This window comes from Mustela nivalis, assembly GCF_964662115.1.
Source record: "Mustela nivalis genome assembly, chromosome: 10".
In the NCBI taxonomy this organism is placed as follows: Eukaryota; Metazoa; Chordata; class Mammalia; order Carnivora; family Mustelidae; genus Mustela; species Mustela nivalis.
The window spans coordinates 110125821-110138491 of NC_139029.1; the positions used below are offsets into that span (position 1 = coordinate 110125821).

The 12671-nt window shown below is 40.7% G+C and overlaps 1 protein-coding gene across 6 annotated transcripts in view; it reads right to left on the bottom strand.

The window, feature by feature from the left end:
- SETDB1 (SET domain bifurcated histone lysine methyltransferase 1) overlaps positions 1-12671 on the bottom strand; it is a 34033-nt gene that overhangs the window by 12414 nt on the left and 8948 nt on the right. For all 6 annotated transcript variants that reach the window (XM_082685931.1, XM_082685934.1, XM_082685933.1 and 3 more), the window contains exons 4-10: positions 6746-6780; positions 5574-5673; positions 4597-4722; positions 4225-4426; positions 3637-3710; positions 2144-2334; positions 647-776 (exon numbers count right to left, since the gene is read on the bottom strand). In XM_082685931.1, coding sequence (XP_082542057.1) covers positions 647-776; positions 2144-2334; positions 3637-3710; positions 4225-4426; positions 4597-4722; positions 5574-5673; positions 6746-6780 — 858 coding nt within the window. The remainder of the gene's footprint in view (positions 1-646; positions 777-2143; positions 2335-3636; positions 3711-4224; positions 4427-4596; positions 4723-5573; positions 5674-6745; positions 6781-12671) is intronic.

Below are 12671 nucleotides of genomic sequence, written 5' to 3' on the forward strand. Positions count from 1 at the left end.
GAGGAAACTGACCACTGAAGATGACAGCTGTGTCGTGTATACTCATGCACATACCCAATCATCAATTTACATAATATACATAAGCAGCAATGGAAACATTTTGAGTAAGTGTCAAGACTGTCGTTCCATTATTTAAACCAATGAGTGAAAACACTTACTGGCACAGGCTGGCTTCAACCCAGTAAGGCTTTATCTTTCTGCCTTAAACACAGTTTATGCTGGTAATTAGGTTATTCTTTGGTGAAAAATTTTAAAAAAACATTCTTTGATCAACTAATGATATCAGGAAAAATCAACCAAAAAGTAGGCCAGGAACATATAAAAACAAAAGCTGTCCAGGCTTTTAAAAAAATTGACAATGAATCACATACAAAGCAGATAATTCTCATATGGATAACAGAGGTAACTATACTACCACATCCACCCCTAAGCCAGTTGTTTCAGATTTTTATGGGGTCGTTTAGAATGAATCAGAGCCATTGCACTAAGTGGAGGCACCACGTACTACTGGAAACTACTCAGGACACACCTCCTGTTTCCAGTGAGTCAGTGGTGTCATCCTGGTAAACAAAGGATAGCTATTGTACACACTCCTTTGCTGCTTTGCCTGTTTCTTTCCTCCCGTTCGGTGTCTTTTAAGACATACCCATATTTGGACGTGTCCTGAGCTGTCCTCCTTGCTTCTTCTCCAGTGCAGAGGCTGAGGATGTCTTCATACTGAACATGGGCTCTAGCCGCGTAGAGCCTCGATAGATCCATTCACATCTTTTGTCATCCTGGGGGATTGGGAGGAAGGAAGGTTGGAGGGAAATGAAGCAAAGGTTAGAAACTATATCCTGCCATTTGTGCAGAATATGCCTCCATGTGCTCCTTGAAGGAAATCTCCCTGATGAATGCCAAATTCCCTATCTACTCAATAAACTTATGTTCCAGTTTCCATGACAGCCATCAGGAAAATGAAAAAGAAAATCACATATTCTTCACTTAAAAAATTACAGGAGAGACAGATGTTTATATTGAGTATAAGTGGTGTGACACAGATCATTAAGGCCTTAAGGAACAAAAGACTGAGGATAGCTCAAAGACTGGAACTCTAAGAAAGGCATGAAAGGGGAGAAGAGGACAGGTACAGAAGATCCAAGAGTTAAACTGGGCCCTGAATGATCATCAGGGGGAGCCTGGGTGGCTGTCAATTAAGCATCTGCCTTTCAATCAGGTCATGATCGCAAAGTCCCAGGATGGAGCTCTGCATGGGTGGTGGGGAGGGTCCCTGCTCAGTGGGGAGTCTGCTTCTTCCTTTCCCTCCACTCCTCCCCCACTCCTGCTTGTACGCTCTCTCTCAAATAAATAAAATCCTAAAAAAAAAAAAAAAAAATCATCAGGACCTCTAATTCTTTGATGCCTCCTTTTTGTCTCACTATGCTACCAAAACCCTGATCCTGGACAATTGGAACTGTCTTCTCTATGCCTATATGCAATGTAAATATCCTGAGAGAGAGAGAAAAACAAACCAATATGCAAATTAGCTCACAGTTAAATTTGGGATTTTTTTTTTTTTTTTTAATTTTCTTAAAAGAGAGCAAGCATGTGTGCACACGAGTAGGGAAGCTGGGGGGAGGCACAGGAAGAGCAAGCAGCAGACTCTCTGCTGAGCAGGGAACCTTATGTGGGGCTTGCTCCCAGGACCCCAAGATTATGACCTGAGCTTAACCGACTGAGCCACCCTAGGTGCCCCAGGAATTTTCAATAACCACCAGAGAGAAACAAAAAGATAAAGTAAAATTTGCTCCCAAACAGTGAAAACAGATAGCATAAGAAAAGGGAAAATTAGGGGCGCCTGGGTGGCTCAGTGGGTTGGGCCGCTGCCTTCGGCTCAGGTCATGATCCCAGCGTCCTGGGATCGAGTCCCACATCTGGCTCTCTGCTCAGCGGGGAGCCTGCTTCCTCCTCTCTCTCTGCCTGCCTCTCCGTCTACTTGTGATTTCTGTCTGTCAAATAAATAAATAAAATCTTTAAAAAAAAAAAAAAAAAGAAAAAGAAAAGGGAAAATTATGGAGGACTACAAAATCATCCTCATTACTGCCTCTTATGCTCCCCCATCCCACTCTGAGCCTTGTGTCCAAAACTCCGGGAAGAACAGTACCAGGAAGAGGATCCTGACTAGGCTGCCATCCACCTCTTCGACGCGGGACTTCCACCACGTGCCTTCCCATTCAGTCTTGATAAGCTGGCCACTCTTGAGCAGTACCATGGGGCGGTTGGGGTAAGCCGTGATATACTCTTCTATGAAGTCCCGGCAGGAGATGTCTTCTATGTCCTCCCAAGTCTTTTTCACTGTGCCAAGGAAGAAGGAGGGCTGAGAGAGGGCAAGTGGAGCAGGTCTCTCTTTCTCTCTCTCTTTTTTTTTTGTTTAAAGTAATCTCTGTGCGGGACGCCTGGGTGGCTCAGTTGGTTAAGCAGCTGCCTTCGGCTCGGGTCATGATCCCAGGGTCCTGGGATCGAGTCCCACATCGGGCTCCTTGCTCAGCAGGGAGCCTACTTCTCCCTCTGCCTCTGCCTGCCATTCTGTCTGCCTGTGCTCCCTCTCTCTCTGATAAATAAATAAAATCTTAAAAAAAAAAAAAAAGTAATCTCTGTGCTTAATGTGGGCCTTGAACTCATGACCCCAAGGTTAAGAGTTGCATGCTCTACCATTTTTGCCAGCCAGGCACCCCAGGGCTTATCTTGATAGGAAAAAAACAAATGGTTGGCAAGGAGATGTTGGCCATTTTTCAAGTTGGGAGGGAGAGAAAAATAAAGAAAGAAAACATAACCTGAGAAGCAAAACCAAGACTACCTGACAGTATTGAACCTATTGTGTAAATGCACACATAGACCAAATCAATAATAACTAAGCAATATGCAAATATAGGTGAGACACTTATTTCATAAAAATGGATGTTTTGTTTAGGAAAATTCAAGTGAAAATTCTTGCTAACCTGATGTAAGTCTAGAGATAAATAAAAAAGATCAGGTGGCATGATGAAATTGATTTAAAAAAAAATTGTCCTTCCTTCTCATTCTGTATCAGGCTACTTTTAAGGGACCCAGAATGTATTTACCGTTCTGTTATATGGAAAGGGATCAGTGTTAGTTAACTCTTTTGTAATTAAAAACAACTGCTTTGTAGAGTCTGTTCCCAAGCCAGAGACACAAGTATGGAAGGCACTATGAAAACTCCATCTAACTCAGCTTCTGCAGAGAGCACTATGCAGCTACAGATTTATACAAATGTTAGATGAAGGACAAGACTAGGAAAGAAACAACATCTCCTTAAGCCTAAATCACTCAGAAACAAAATCAAAACACAACTACAATATGAGAATCCACCCAAGGTCAGTCATGATTTCCTAGTATCCCACTCTTCAACTACAAAGATCCAGCACTAGAGACAAGCAAATAGAACTGTTATCTCCCAAAAGACATTAATCAAACTTACGCCCTTTGAGATGGAAGCACCACATATATCAGGGCCTGCCTTCCTCCCTCCATTTTCTTTTCTTTTCCTTTCAGGGCTTTTCAACTGATTATCTTAACAAGAAATATAAGGTAGAAGAGGAAATGGATAAAACTCAGAAAGGAAAGAGGGACACTCACGTGGCCGGCAAATGGGATATAGTTCAGACTGTGTGACATAGGAAGCATAACCATCATCAAAGAAAATGAGAAACCTGTAAGTAAAGAGCGATGGCAGAAAGATCAGAGGTTGTATTTAACATGATCTACAGAAATTTCATAGCTTCTACTCTTGATCACAATAGGACATACTCCTGGGAAAATGTTCTGGTGTACTACTTCCTTCCTATTACTCTTCCAAGAGTTAGGAATTCTCCCTCAATCTAACCAATTTACCTCCACTTTTCTAAAACCTACTCATTCTTGTTTCATATCAGACTCCTATTTTGCTAAAACCATTTAGTTTCCCCTTCCTTCCTATTCCCCTAACAACCATTAAACAATCTTAATGACTCTCCTCCTAGTTTTACCTCCAAGTTTTTCTTGAGGAAAAAAAGAAAAAAACGAGGAAGAATCACCCACATGATCTCTGTTGCAAAAAAAAAAAAAAAAAAAAAAATCAAGGGCTTCTGGTCACAAAAGCTAATTGTGAAATATTGACTATGGTTTGAATAGGGCAGGTGCTTTGCTACTGGTCTCCACTCTCTTTACAATCCTCTGTCCAGGTACCTGAGCTTGTTTTTGACGTTTGGTGTCTCAGCTACAATGCCAGCATAGAGCCAGACCTGATTCCCATCCTTGTACTTGGCCACCACTCGACTGCCCACAAAGAGCTTGTCAGCAGGAGGGTGGTAATCATAGGCAATATGGTTCCCCGACAGGAGACTCTTCCCTTTGTTGTCAAATTTCACCTTGTACTTCTTTCCTGGTCCTGAGTAAAGGGAAAAAAACGAACAAAAATTTTTAAAAACCATCAGTTTCTGTGTAAATCCTGACTGCTACATGAGAGACAAAAGGCAAGGCTGTGGGGAAAAGAAATGATCAGCAATGGAGACCTGCAGGTTGCCTTTTTCATTAGCGCTTCTTCTAGCTTGAACATACCAACCGTCTGGATAGCGATAAGGGTGCCTTTGTGCCATGTCTTAGTTCTCTTCTTGCCCAGGATGCGCATGCTAACTATAAGGTCACCATCTTTGCTCAGTTCGCCAGACATCTGACTTAAGGTCCCTACAAAAGAAAGCAAAGATGTTCTAAAAAAAATATGACATAGATATGGGGAGTAAATGGGAAAGTTAAGAGAATATAATATAGTAACTGATGAAAATGGAGGTAATCACTGATCCTTAGTCACTTTTGCTGCTCTCTCGACAGACAAAAAGCATAGCTGACTCAACTATTTTTGCTAACAGGAAATACTTGCATAATTGCAATTCACATGTAATTCAAGAACATCTCACTTTAACCAAGTATCTCCAACTCCTTATTAACAATATTAATTACACTCACTAAGTGCTAAGTAGTATTTATAAAACAATTTTCCATTGGAGAGCTATCAACAGCCCTATTGGACAAAGTTTCCCTTAGATCTCTTTTTAAGATCTTGAGTTACGGGAGGCTTGGGTGGCTCAACTGGTTAAATGCCTGCCTTCGGTTTAGGTCATGATCCCATGGTCCTCAGACTGAGTCCTGCATCAGGCTCCTTGCTCAGTGGTGAGCCTGCTTCTTCCTTTCTCTCTGCCTGCCACTCCGCCTTCTTGTGCATGTGCACTCTCTCTCTGGCAAATAAATAAAATCTTAAAAAAAAAAAAGAGAGTTTGAGTTCCTCTCTTCTAAATGCCATCTAGAAGTGGTCATGAGCACAGAGCTAAGAAGGTATTTGGATAAAGCCACCACACATTAGAATATCAGCAGACAAGACTTAAGCAAGACAAGGAAAACCTGTGGTATTTAAAGAACCCAACATAGGTGGAAGAGAATTCTAATGCTAAAACAGAGCCAGTTACTCATGAAATCTCTGTAGGAATTCACTTCCCATCTCCGCCCCCACTCTCTATGCTGAGATAACTCCAGACCCTAACCTTTATGTAGATCCTGGGAACTGCTCTTCTTGTTGACAGCATCCATGAACTTCTGGACATCCTGAGCGGACTTTCTTAAGGCAGCCATAGCTTCACGGAGCTGTAAGAAAGGTGATGAGGGAAACAAGGTTTAAAATAGCATGGCTTAGCCCTGAGAGTAAAAACTCGTCTTTCAAAATTCTTTTTCTCCCCCCAAATATTTTATTTGACAGAGAGGAAGACAGAGCACACAAGCAGGGGGATCAGGAGAGGGAGAAGCAGGATCCCTGCCAAGCAGGGCGCCTGATGTGGGGCTTGATCCCAGGACCCTCGTTATTGCAACCTAAGCCGAAGGCAGATGCTTAACTGACTGAGCCATCCAGACACCCCAGAACTTTGTCTTTCAAGAAACCGAATAGAATGAGTTACGGTTGAGAAGGTATGGTTACTTTACTAGGCCAAATTGCCCTTATAAATCTGGTTCAGAAATCAGCTTTAGAAAAAAGAAAAAAAAAAAAAAAAGAAATCAGCTTTAGAAACCTTCCTTGATTAATCTCACCTAGTGGATTCTACATTTATATAGCACTTAGTGCATGCATCTCTAAGGAACCTCTGCTGCATCCTCAGAACACCTATTAGGGGACTGGAACCCACAGGGCTGATTATCTTTTTTTTTTTTTTTTTAAAGATTTTATTTATTTATTTGACAGAGAGAGATCACAAGTAGGCAGAGAGGCAGGCAGAGAGAGAGAGAGAGGAGGAAACAGGCTCCCTGCTGAGCAGAGAGCCTGATGCGGGACTCGATCCCAGGACCCTGAGATCATGACCCGAGCCGAAGGCAGCGGCTTAACCCACTGAGCCACCCAGGCGCCCAGGGCTGATTATCGTGATGGCTGAAGTGACCAAATGATCAGGCCAGAAGTTTCTCCCATCTTCATATTCTTTTTTTGTTTTTTAAAGATTTTATTTATTTATTTCATAGACAGCGATCACAAGTAGGCAGAGAGGCAGGCAGAGAAAGAGGGGGAAGGAGGTTCCCTGCTGAGCAGAGAGCCCAAAGCCGGTCTCTATCCTAGGACCCTGGGATCATGACCTGAGCCAAAGCCAGAGAGGCTTTAACACAGTGAGCCACCCAGGCACCCCAACATCTTCATATTCTTATCTTTCAGTTTACCTTCCCCATCCCAACTCACCTTCTGGTCTTTGGGAGTTCTGCTCCCAGCATCACCTATGGATGAGAGAAGCTCTAATGAGTGTAAGATCCTTCCACATAAGAATTTCCATGAAATCAATAACTAAGCTACTTTTTTTTTTCATTGAGACATTCTATTTCCATGTATTATATTATATTGTATTGTATTATATATTACACTGTATACATGTATTATATTATAAACTACTTAAAAATATTATCATGGAACTATTACTAATAACTATTGACAACCACATGTAAATATGTATGTAAAAGTACTAAACGGTCCAGAAGGGGACGAGAGGGAGAATGCTCCCTGCTCAGCATGGGACTTGATCCAAGGACCCCAGGATCATGATCTGAGCTGAAGTCAGACACTTAACTGACTGAGCCACCCAAGCACCCTGTATATTTAAGTTTTTATAACAACAATTTGCCTAGAGACTATCTGAATGATTTGAAAAATGTGGTCAGTGAATGAAGCAAAAATGTTTATTCTTGAGTAGCGCTGTCCAACAGAACTTCCTGTTGTGATAGATATGCTCATCAATACTTGTTAGTCTCTCCTTTTGATTACAGCCATCCTAATTAATATAAAGTGATTCTGATTTGCATTTCCTTAATGACTAATGATGTCAAGCATTTTTTCCATATACTTAGTGGCATTTACATTTTTTTTTTTTTTTAAGATTTTATTTATTTATTCGACAGAGAGAGACACAGTGAAAGAGGGAACACAAGCTGGGGGCATGGGAGAGGGAGAAACAACCTTCCCACCAAGCAGGGAGCCTGATGTGGGGCGGGGTCCGGGGATCATGACCACAGCAGAAGGCAGATGCTTAATGACTGAACCACCCAGGCGCCCCTGAAAGTGCCTTTTAAAAAGTAAAAATATTCATGTGGTAAAAAACTAAAACATTATAAAAGGACACAAAATAAAACAGACCTCCCTCATATTCCTGCTTCTAGTTACTCTCCTTAGAAGCAACCAATATATCAGTTTCTTCTGCAGCCAGATATTCTGTAAATGTACATATGTACTCTTTCCCCTCTCCATCCTTTTACTCATATTCAACATGCAGTTTTAATGTTGCTTTTTATCCCAGTATTCCCTCTCAGTATCTATAAATCTTTCTTTTCCCTCAATTTTTTTTTATTGTGGTAAAATACATATAACATAAAATAGATCTCCTTAACCTTTTTTTGTTAGAGAGGTATGTACAAAGTTTATTAAAAATTGACATGGTGGGGCGCCTGGGTGGCTCAGTGGGTTGAGCCGCTGCCTTCGGCTCAGGTCATGATCTCAGGGTCCTGGGATCGAGTCCTGCATCGGGCTCTCTGCTCGGCAGGGAGCCTGCTTCCCTCTCACTCTCCTTCTCTGCCTGCCTATCCATCTACTTGTGATTTCTCTCTGTCAAATAAATAAATAAAATCTTTAAAAAAAAAAAAATTTACATGGTAGGTTCAGCCAGATTTTGCATATTTAAGAAAAGTTAGAAAAAATGAGAAAATTGAATATTAAAGTTTTTACTAGAGACTGATTTATAAACATAATTTGAGATTTTTAAAGTGAGAGAAACACTATATACAGATTAAGGATATAACAGCTTTGGGTCTTTTACACTTACCATCATTCAGATCACCAGCTCTTCTGATAAAGAACTGGACATCAAAACCTCAAATTACCTCATACACTTAAAATGCAATTAGCATTTTATTTGTTTTGTTCATTATGTAGAAGAATAGTTACATGTTTTAATTCACTTTTATATCTGAGGGCCCATTTCCCTAATCTTTCCAAAGACTATTAAAAGGAAGATCGTGTTGACTACCAACTTAATTTTACATATAGGTTAGCTGAGATCTTTTGAGACATCAGGACAAATATTTGCCCTTGACTCTAAATTACTAATTTTTAAATACTCCTTTTTCTTTATTATTTTTTTAGGAAGGTCTACACACAACATGGGGCTCAAACTCACAACCATGAGATCGAGTCACATGTTCTACTGACTGAACCAGCCGAGCGCCCTTTAATTACTAATTTTTAAAAATATTTTTAATAAACATATAATGTATTATTAGCCCCAGGGGTACAGGTCTGTGAATCGCCAGGTTTGCATACTTCACAGCACTCACCATAGCACATACCCTCCCCAATGTCCATAACCCCACCACCCTCTCCCGATCCCCCTCCCCCTAGCAACCCTCAGTTTGTTTTGTGAGATTAAGAGTCTCTTATGGTTTGTCTCCCTCCTGATCACTTCTTGTTTTATTTATTCTTTTCCTACCCCCCCAAGCCCCCCACGTTGCATCTCCACTTCCTCATATCAGGGAGATCATATGATAGTTGTCTTTCTCCGACTGACATATTTTGCTAAGCATAATACCCTCTATTCCATCCATGTCATCGCAAATGGCAAGATTCCATTTCTTTTGATGGCTGCATAGTCCTTAACCATTTTTAAGCAAACAGTTCATAGTATTAAGTATATTGATATCATTGTGTAAGCAACAACTTCACTGAAAAATGTTAAGGCCTAAATAAATTGTTTTTGTGTAGAAGCACTAAATAGTATGAAATTATTAGCTATCCCTATATTGTTCTTTTAATATTATCAATAGTTTTTTGGGGGAGAGGTGAGTGAGGAACATGACAGGCTGATTCTCAAATATATATAAAAGCATGACAGGTAAAAAGAGCCAAGACATTCATGAAGAAAACCAAAGTGAGGTTACTGGAGTTAACAGATGTAGAAACTTGCAAAGCTCAGTTATACACAATATAGAATTAAGAAAAAATGACAGAGCAATGAAACATAATAGAAAGTCCAGAAATAAATCACAAATACATGGAAATAATTTATGACAAGCAGATATTTCAGTAAGAAGGGGCTCATTTCAGTAAGTGGCACTGGAACATTAATAACCACACACACACAAAATTCAGATCTTTACCTCAAATATTACATAAAAAATAAACTTCAGTTGGATTAAAGGCAGAACTATGAAACTTTCAAAGGCAACATAAGAAATGTTTATAATAAAGCATCAGAGCAGAAGGGCTATAAAAACCAATCACCATAAAAGGAAATGCTAAAATTATAACTTCTGTTTATCAACGAAGAACATGAAAAGTAAAGATAAACCATAAGCTGAGAACGGTATTTCCAACTCGTAACTACAAAGGATTAGTATTTGTTACGTATAAAGACTTCCTATGAATCAAGAAAAAGACAAATGATCATTGAGCAAACAAACAAGAAATATGAACAGATTTCAAAGAAAAACTACAAGGGGCACAAGGGGCACCTGGATGGCTCCCCTCTCCCTCTGCCTGCTGCTCCCCTTGCTGGTGCGTGCTCTAATAAATAAATAAAATCTTTAAAAAATAAAATAAATTTTTAAAAAAGATTATTTATTTATTTGACAGAGAGAGACCACAAGTAGGCAAAGAGGAAGGCAGAGAGAGAGGAGGAAGCAGGCTCCCTGCTGAGTAGAGAGCCTGATGTGGGGCTTGATCCCAGTCAGGACCCTGAGATCATGACCTGAGCTGAAGGCAGAGGCTTTAACCCACTGAGCCACCCAGGTGGCCCTAAAAAATAAAATAAAATTTAAAAACCACAATACCAAGTGTTGTCAAGGATGTGGAGCACAGGACACATTATTCCATGGGCAGTTACAAACATAAAATGGTACAATTGCTTTGGGAAGCTATTCGTTATTTATCCAGTAATATTAGAATTTCCGTATCCTAAAAACTAGCAACTCCTCTCTTAGAAGTATATATATCCTAAAAATTTAGTAAGACTGCCAAAATAGAAAGATTCTTTCACATCATAAGACACTTTTTAAAAATTTTTTTATTTTTAAGATTTTATTTATTCATTTGACAGAGAGAGACACAGCGAGAGAAGGAACACAAGCAGGGGGAGTGGGAGAGGGAGAAGCAGGCTTCCCGCCAAGCAGGAAGCCCAATGTGGAGCTCCATCCCAGGACCCTGGCATCATGATCCGAGCCAAAGGCAGATGCTTAACAACTGGCCACCCAGGCACCCCACCACAAGACACTCTTGACAGAGAACAAACCAAGGGCTGATGGAGGGACATGGGTAGGGGATGGGCTAGATGGGTGATGGGTATTAAAGAAGGCACCTGTGGGCGCCTGGGTGGCTCAGTGGGTTAAGCCGCTGCCTTCAGCTCGGGTCATGATCTCAGGGTCCTGGGATTGAGTCCCACGTCGGGCTCTCTGCTCGGCAGGGAGCCTGCTTCCTCCTCTCTCTCTCTCTGCCTGCCTCTATGCCTACTTGTGATCTTTCTCTGTCAAATAAATGAATAAAATCTTAAAAATAAATAAATAAATAAATAAATAAATAAATAAAGGCAGTACCTGTGATGAGCACTGGGTGTTGTGATGAAGCACTGAATTCTACTCCAGAAATCAGTACTGCACTATCTGTTAACTAAAAATAATTTAAATTTAAAAATAATAAATAAATTAATAGAAAATGGATCGGGAGTTATGTGTAAGAATACTTAGAGCATTATTTGAAATGAAAACAAATGAGGGATGCCTGGGTGGCTCAGTTGGTTAAGCAGCTGCCTTCGGCTCAGGTCATGATCCCAGCGTCCTGGGATCGAGTCCCGCATCAGGCACCTTGCTCAGCGGGGAGCCTGCTTCTCCCTCTGCCTCTGCCTGCCATTCTGTCTGCCTGTGCTCGCTCTCTCCCCCTCTCTCTCTGATAAATAAATAAAATCTTAAAAAAAAAAAAAGACTTAGGTTTCTCTTCGGGGCACCTGGGTGGCTCAGTGGGTTAAAGCCTCTGCCTTCGGCTCAGGTCAAGATCCCAGGGTTCTGGGATCGAGCCCCACATCGGGCTCTCTGCTCAGCAGGGAGCCTGCTTCCTCCTCTCTCTCTACCTGCCTCTCTGCCTGCTTGTGATCTCTGTCTGTCAAATAAATAAATAAAATGTTTAAAAAAAAAACCAAAACAACAAATGAAATGTCAACTGGCAGGAGAATAGATATATTGTGTCATATTCATAAGATGGAATAGTATACTGTAGTAGTTATTGAACTAAGCATCACACATTGGCATGATGTTAAAGAAATTATTGAAAAATGCATATACTAAGAATCCATTTATACAGTTAAAAAATAGGCAAAACTGTAGCACTGGTAACAGTCATATGAAAAGAATGATTCCCCTACGCAGAAAACAAGTTTAAAACCAGAAAAAGTTGTTAGAAGCAATCAATTCAGGGCACTGGAAACTGACCAAAAACAAACAACAAATTGGTAAGTATTTGTTCTTGAAAAACTGCTAAAATTCTGGCAAGGAAGGTTAAGCTTGTGGACCTCTTGCCTGGGGCAGCTCCCATCCCTACCTATTCCACCTCTAGCTGGGTGAGTGGAAACTACATCTTTATCACTGAGGCGCTAGCCTGACAAGGAGTAGCGCTGTTACTCTGAGGTTGCAGATCTTGTTTAGTGTGAGCCGCAAACCAGTTATAAGTCCAACAAGGAGATCCCGAAAATGAGAGAGCCATGGACAGGCTTAAATAAATTCTCTATACATTCTTGGGTAACTATTAAACTATCCACATGCCGAGAAGACCCAGGAGAGTCAATGGAGACTTGAGAACTAGAAGTACTCTGAATGCATTCCCCACACCTCTGAAAAACTTACTGGCTGGCGCAACTGGGTGGCTCAGTTGGTAGAGTGAGCAACTCGATCTCGGAGTCGTAAGTTCGAGCCCCACAATGTACGTAGGGATTACTTAAAAATAAAATCTTAAGAATACATATATATATTTCAAAGAAATAATGACTGAAATACTTCTAAATTTGATGAAAAACTTCAACCGACAGTCCAAATTCAGTGACTCTCAAGTAGGACAAATATAGAGAGAACTGCACATAGACACA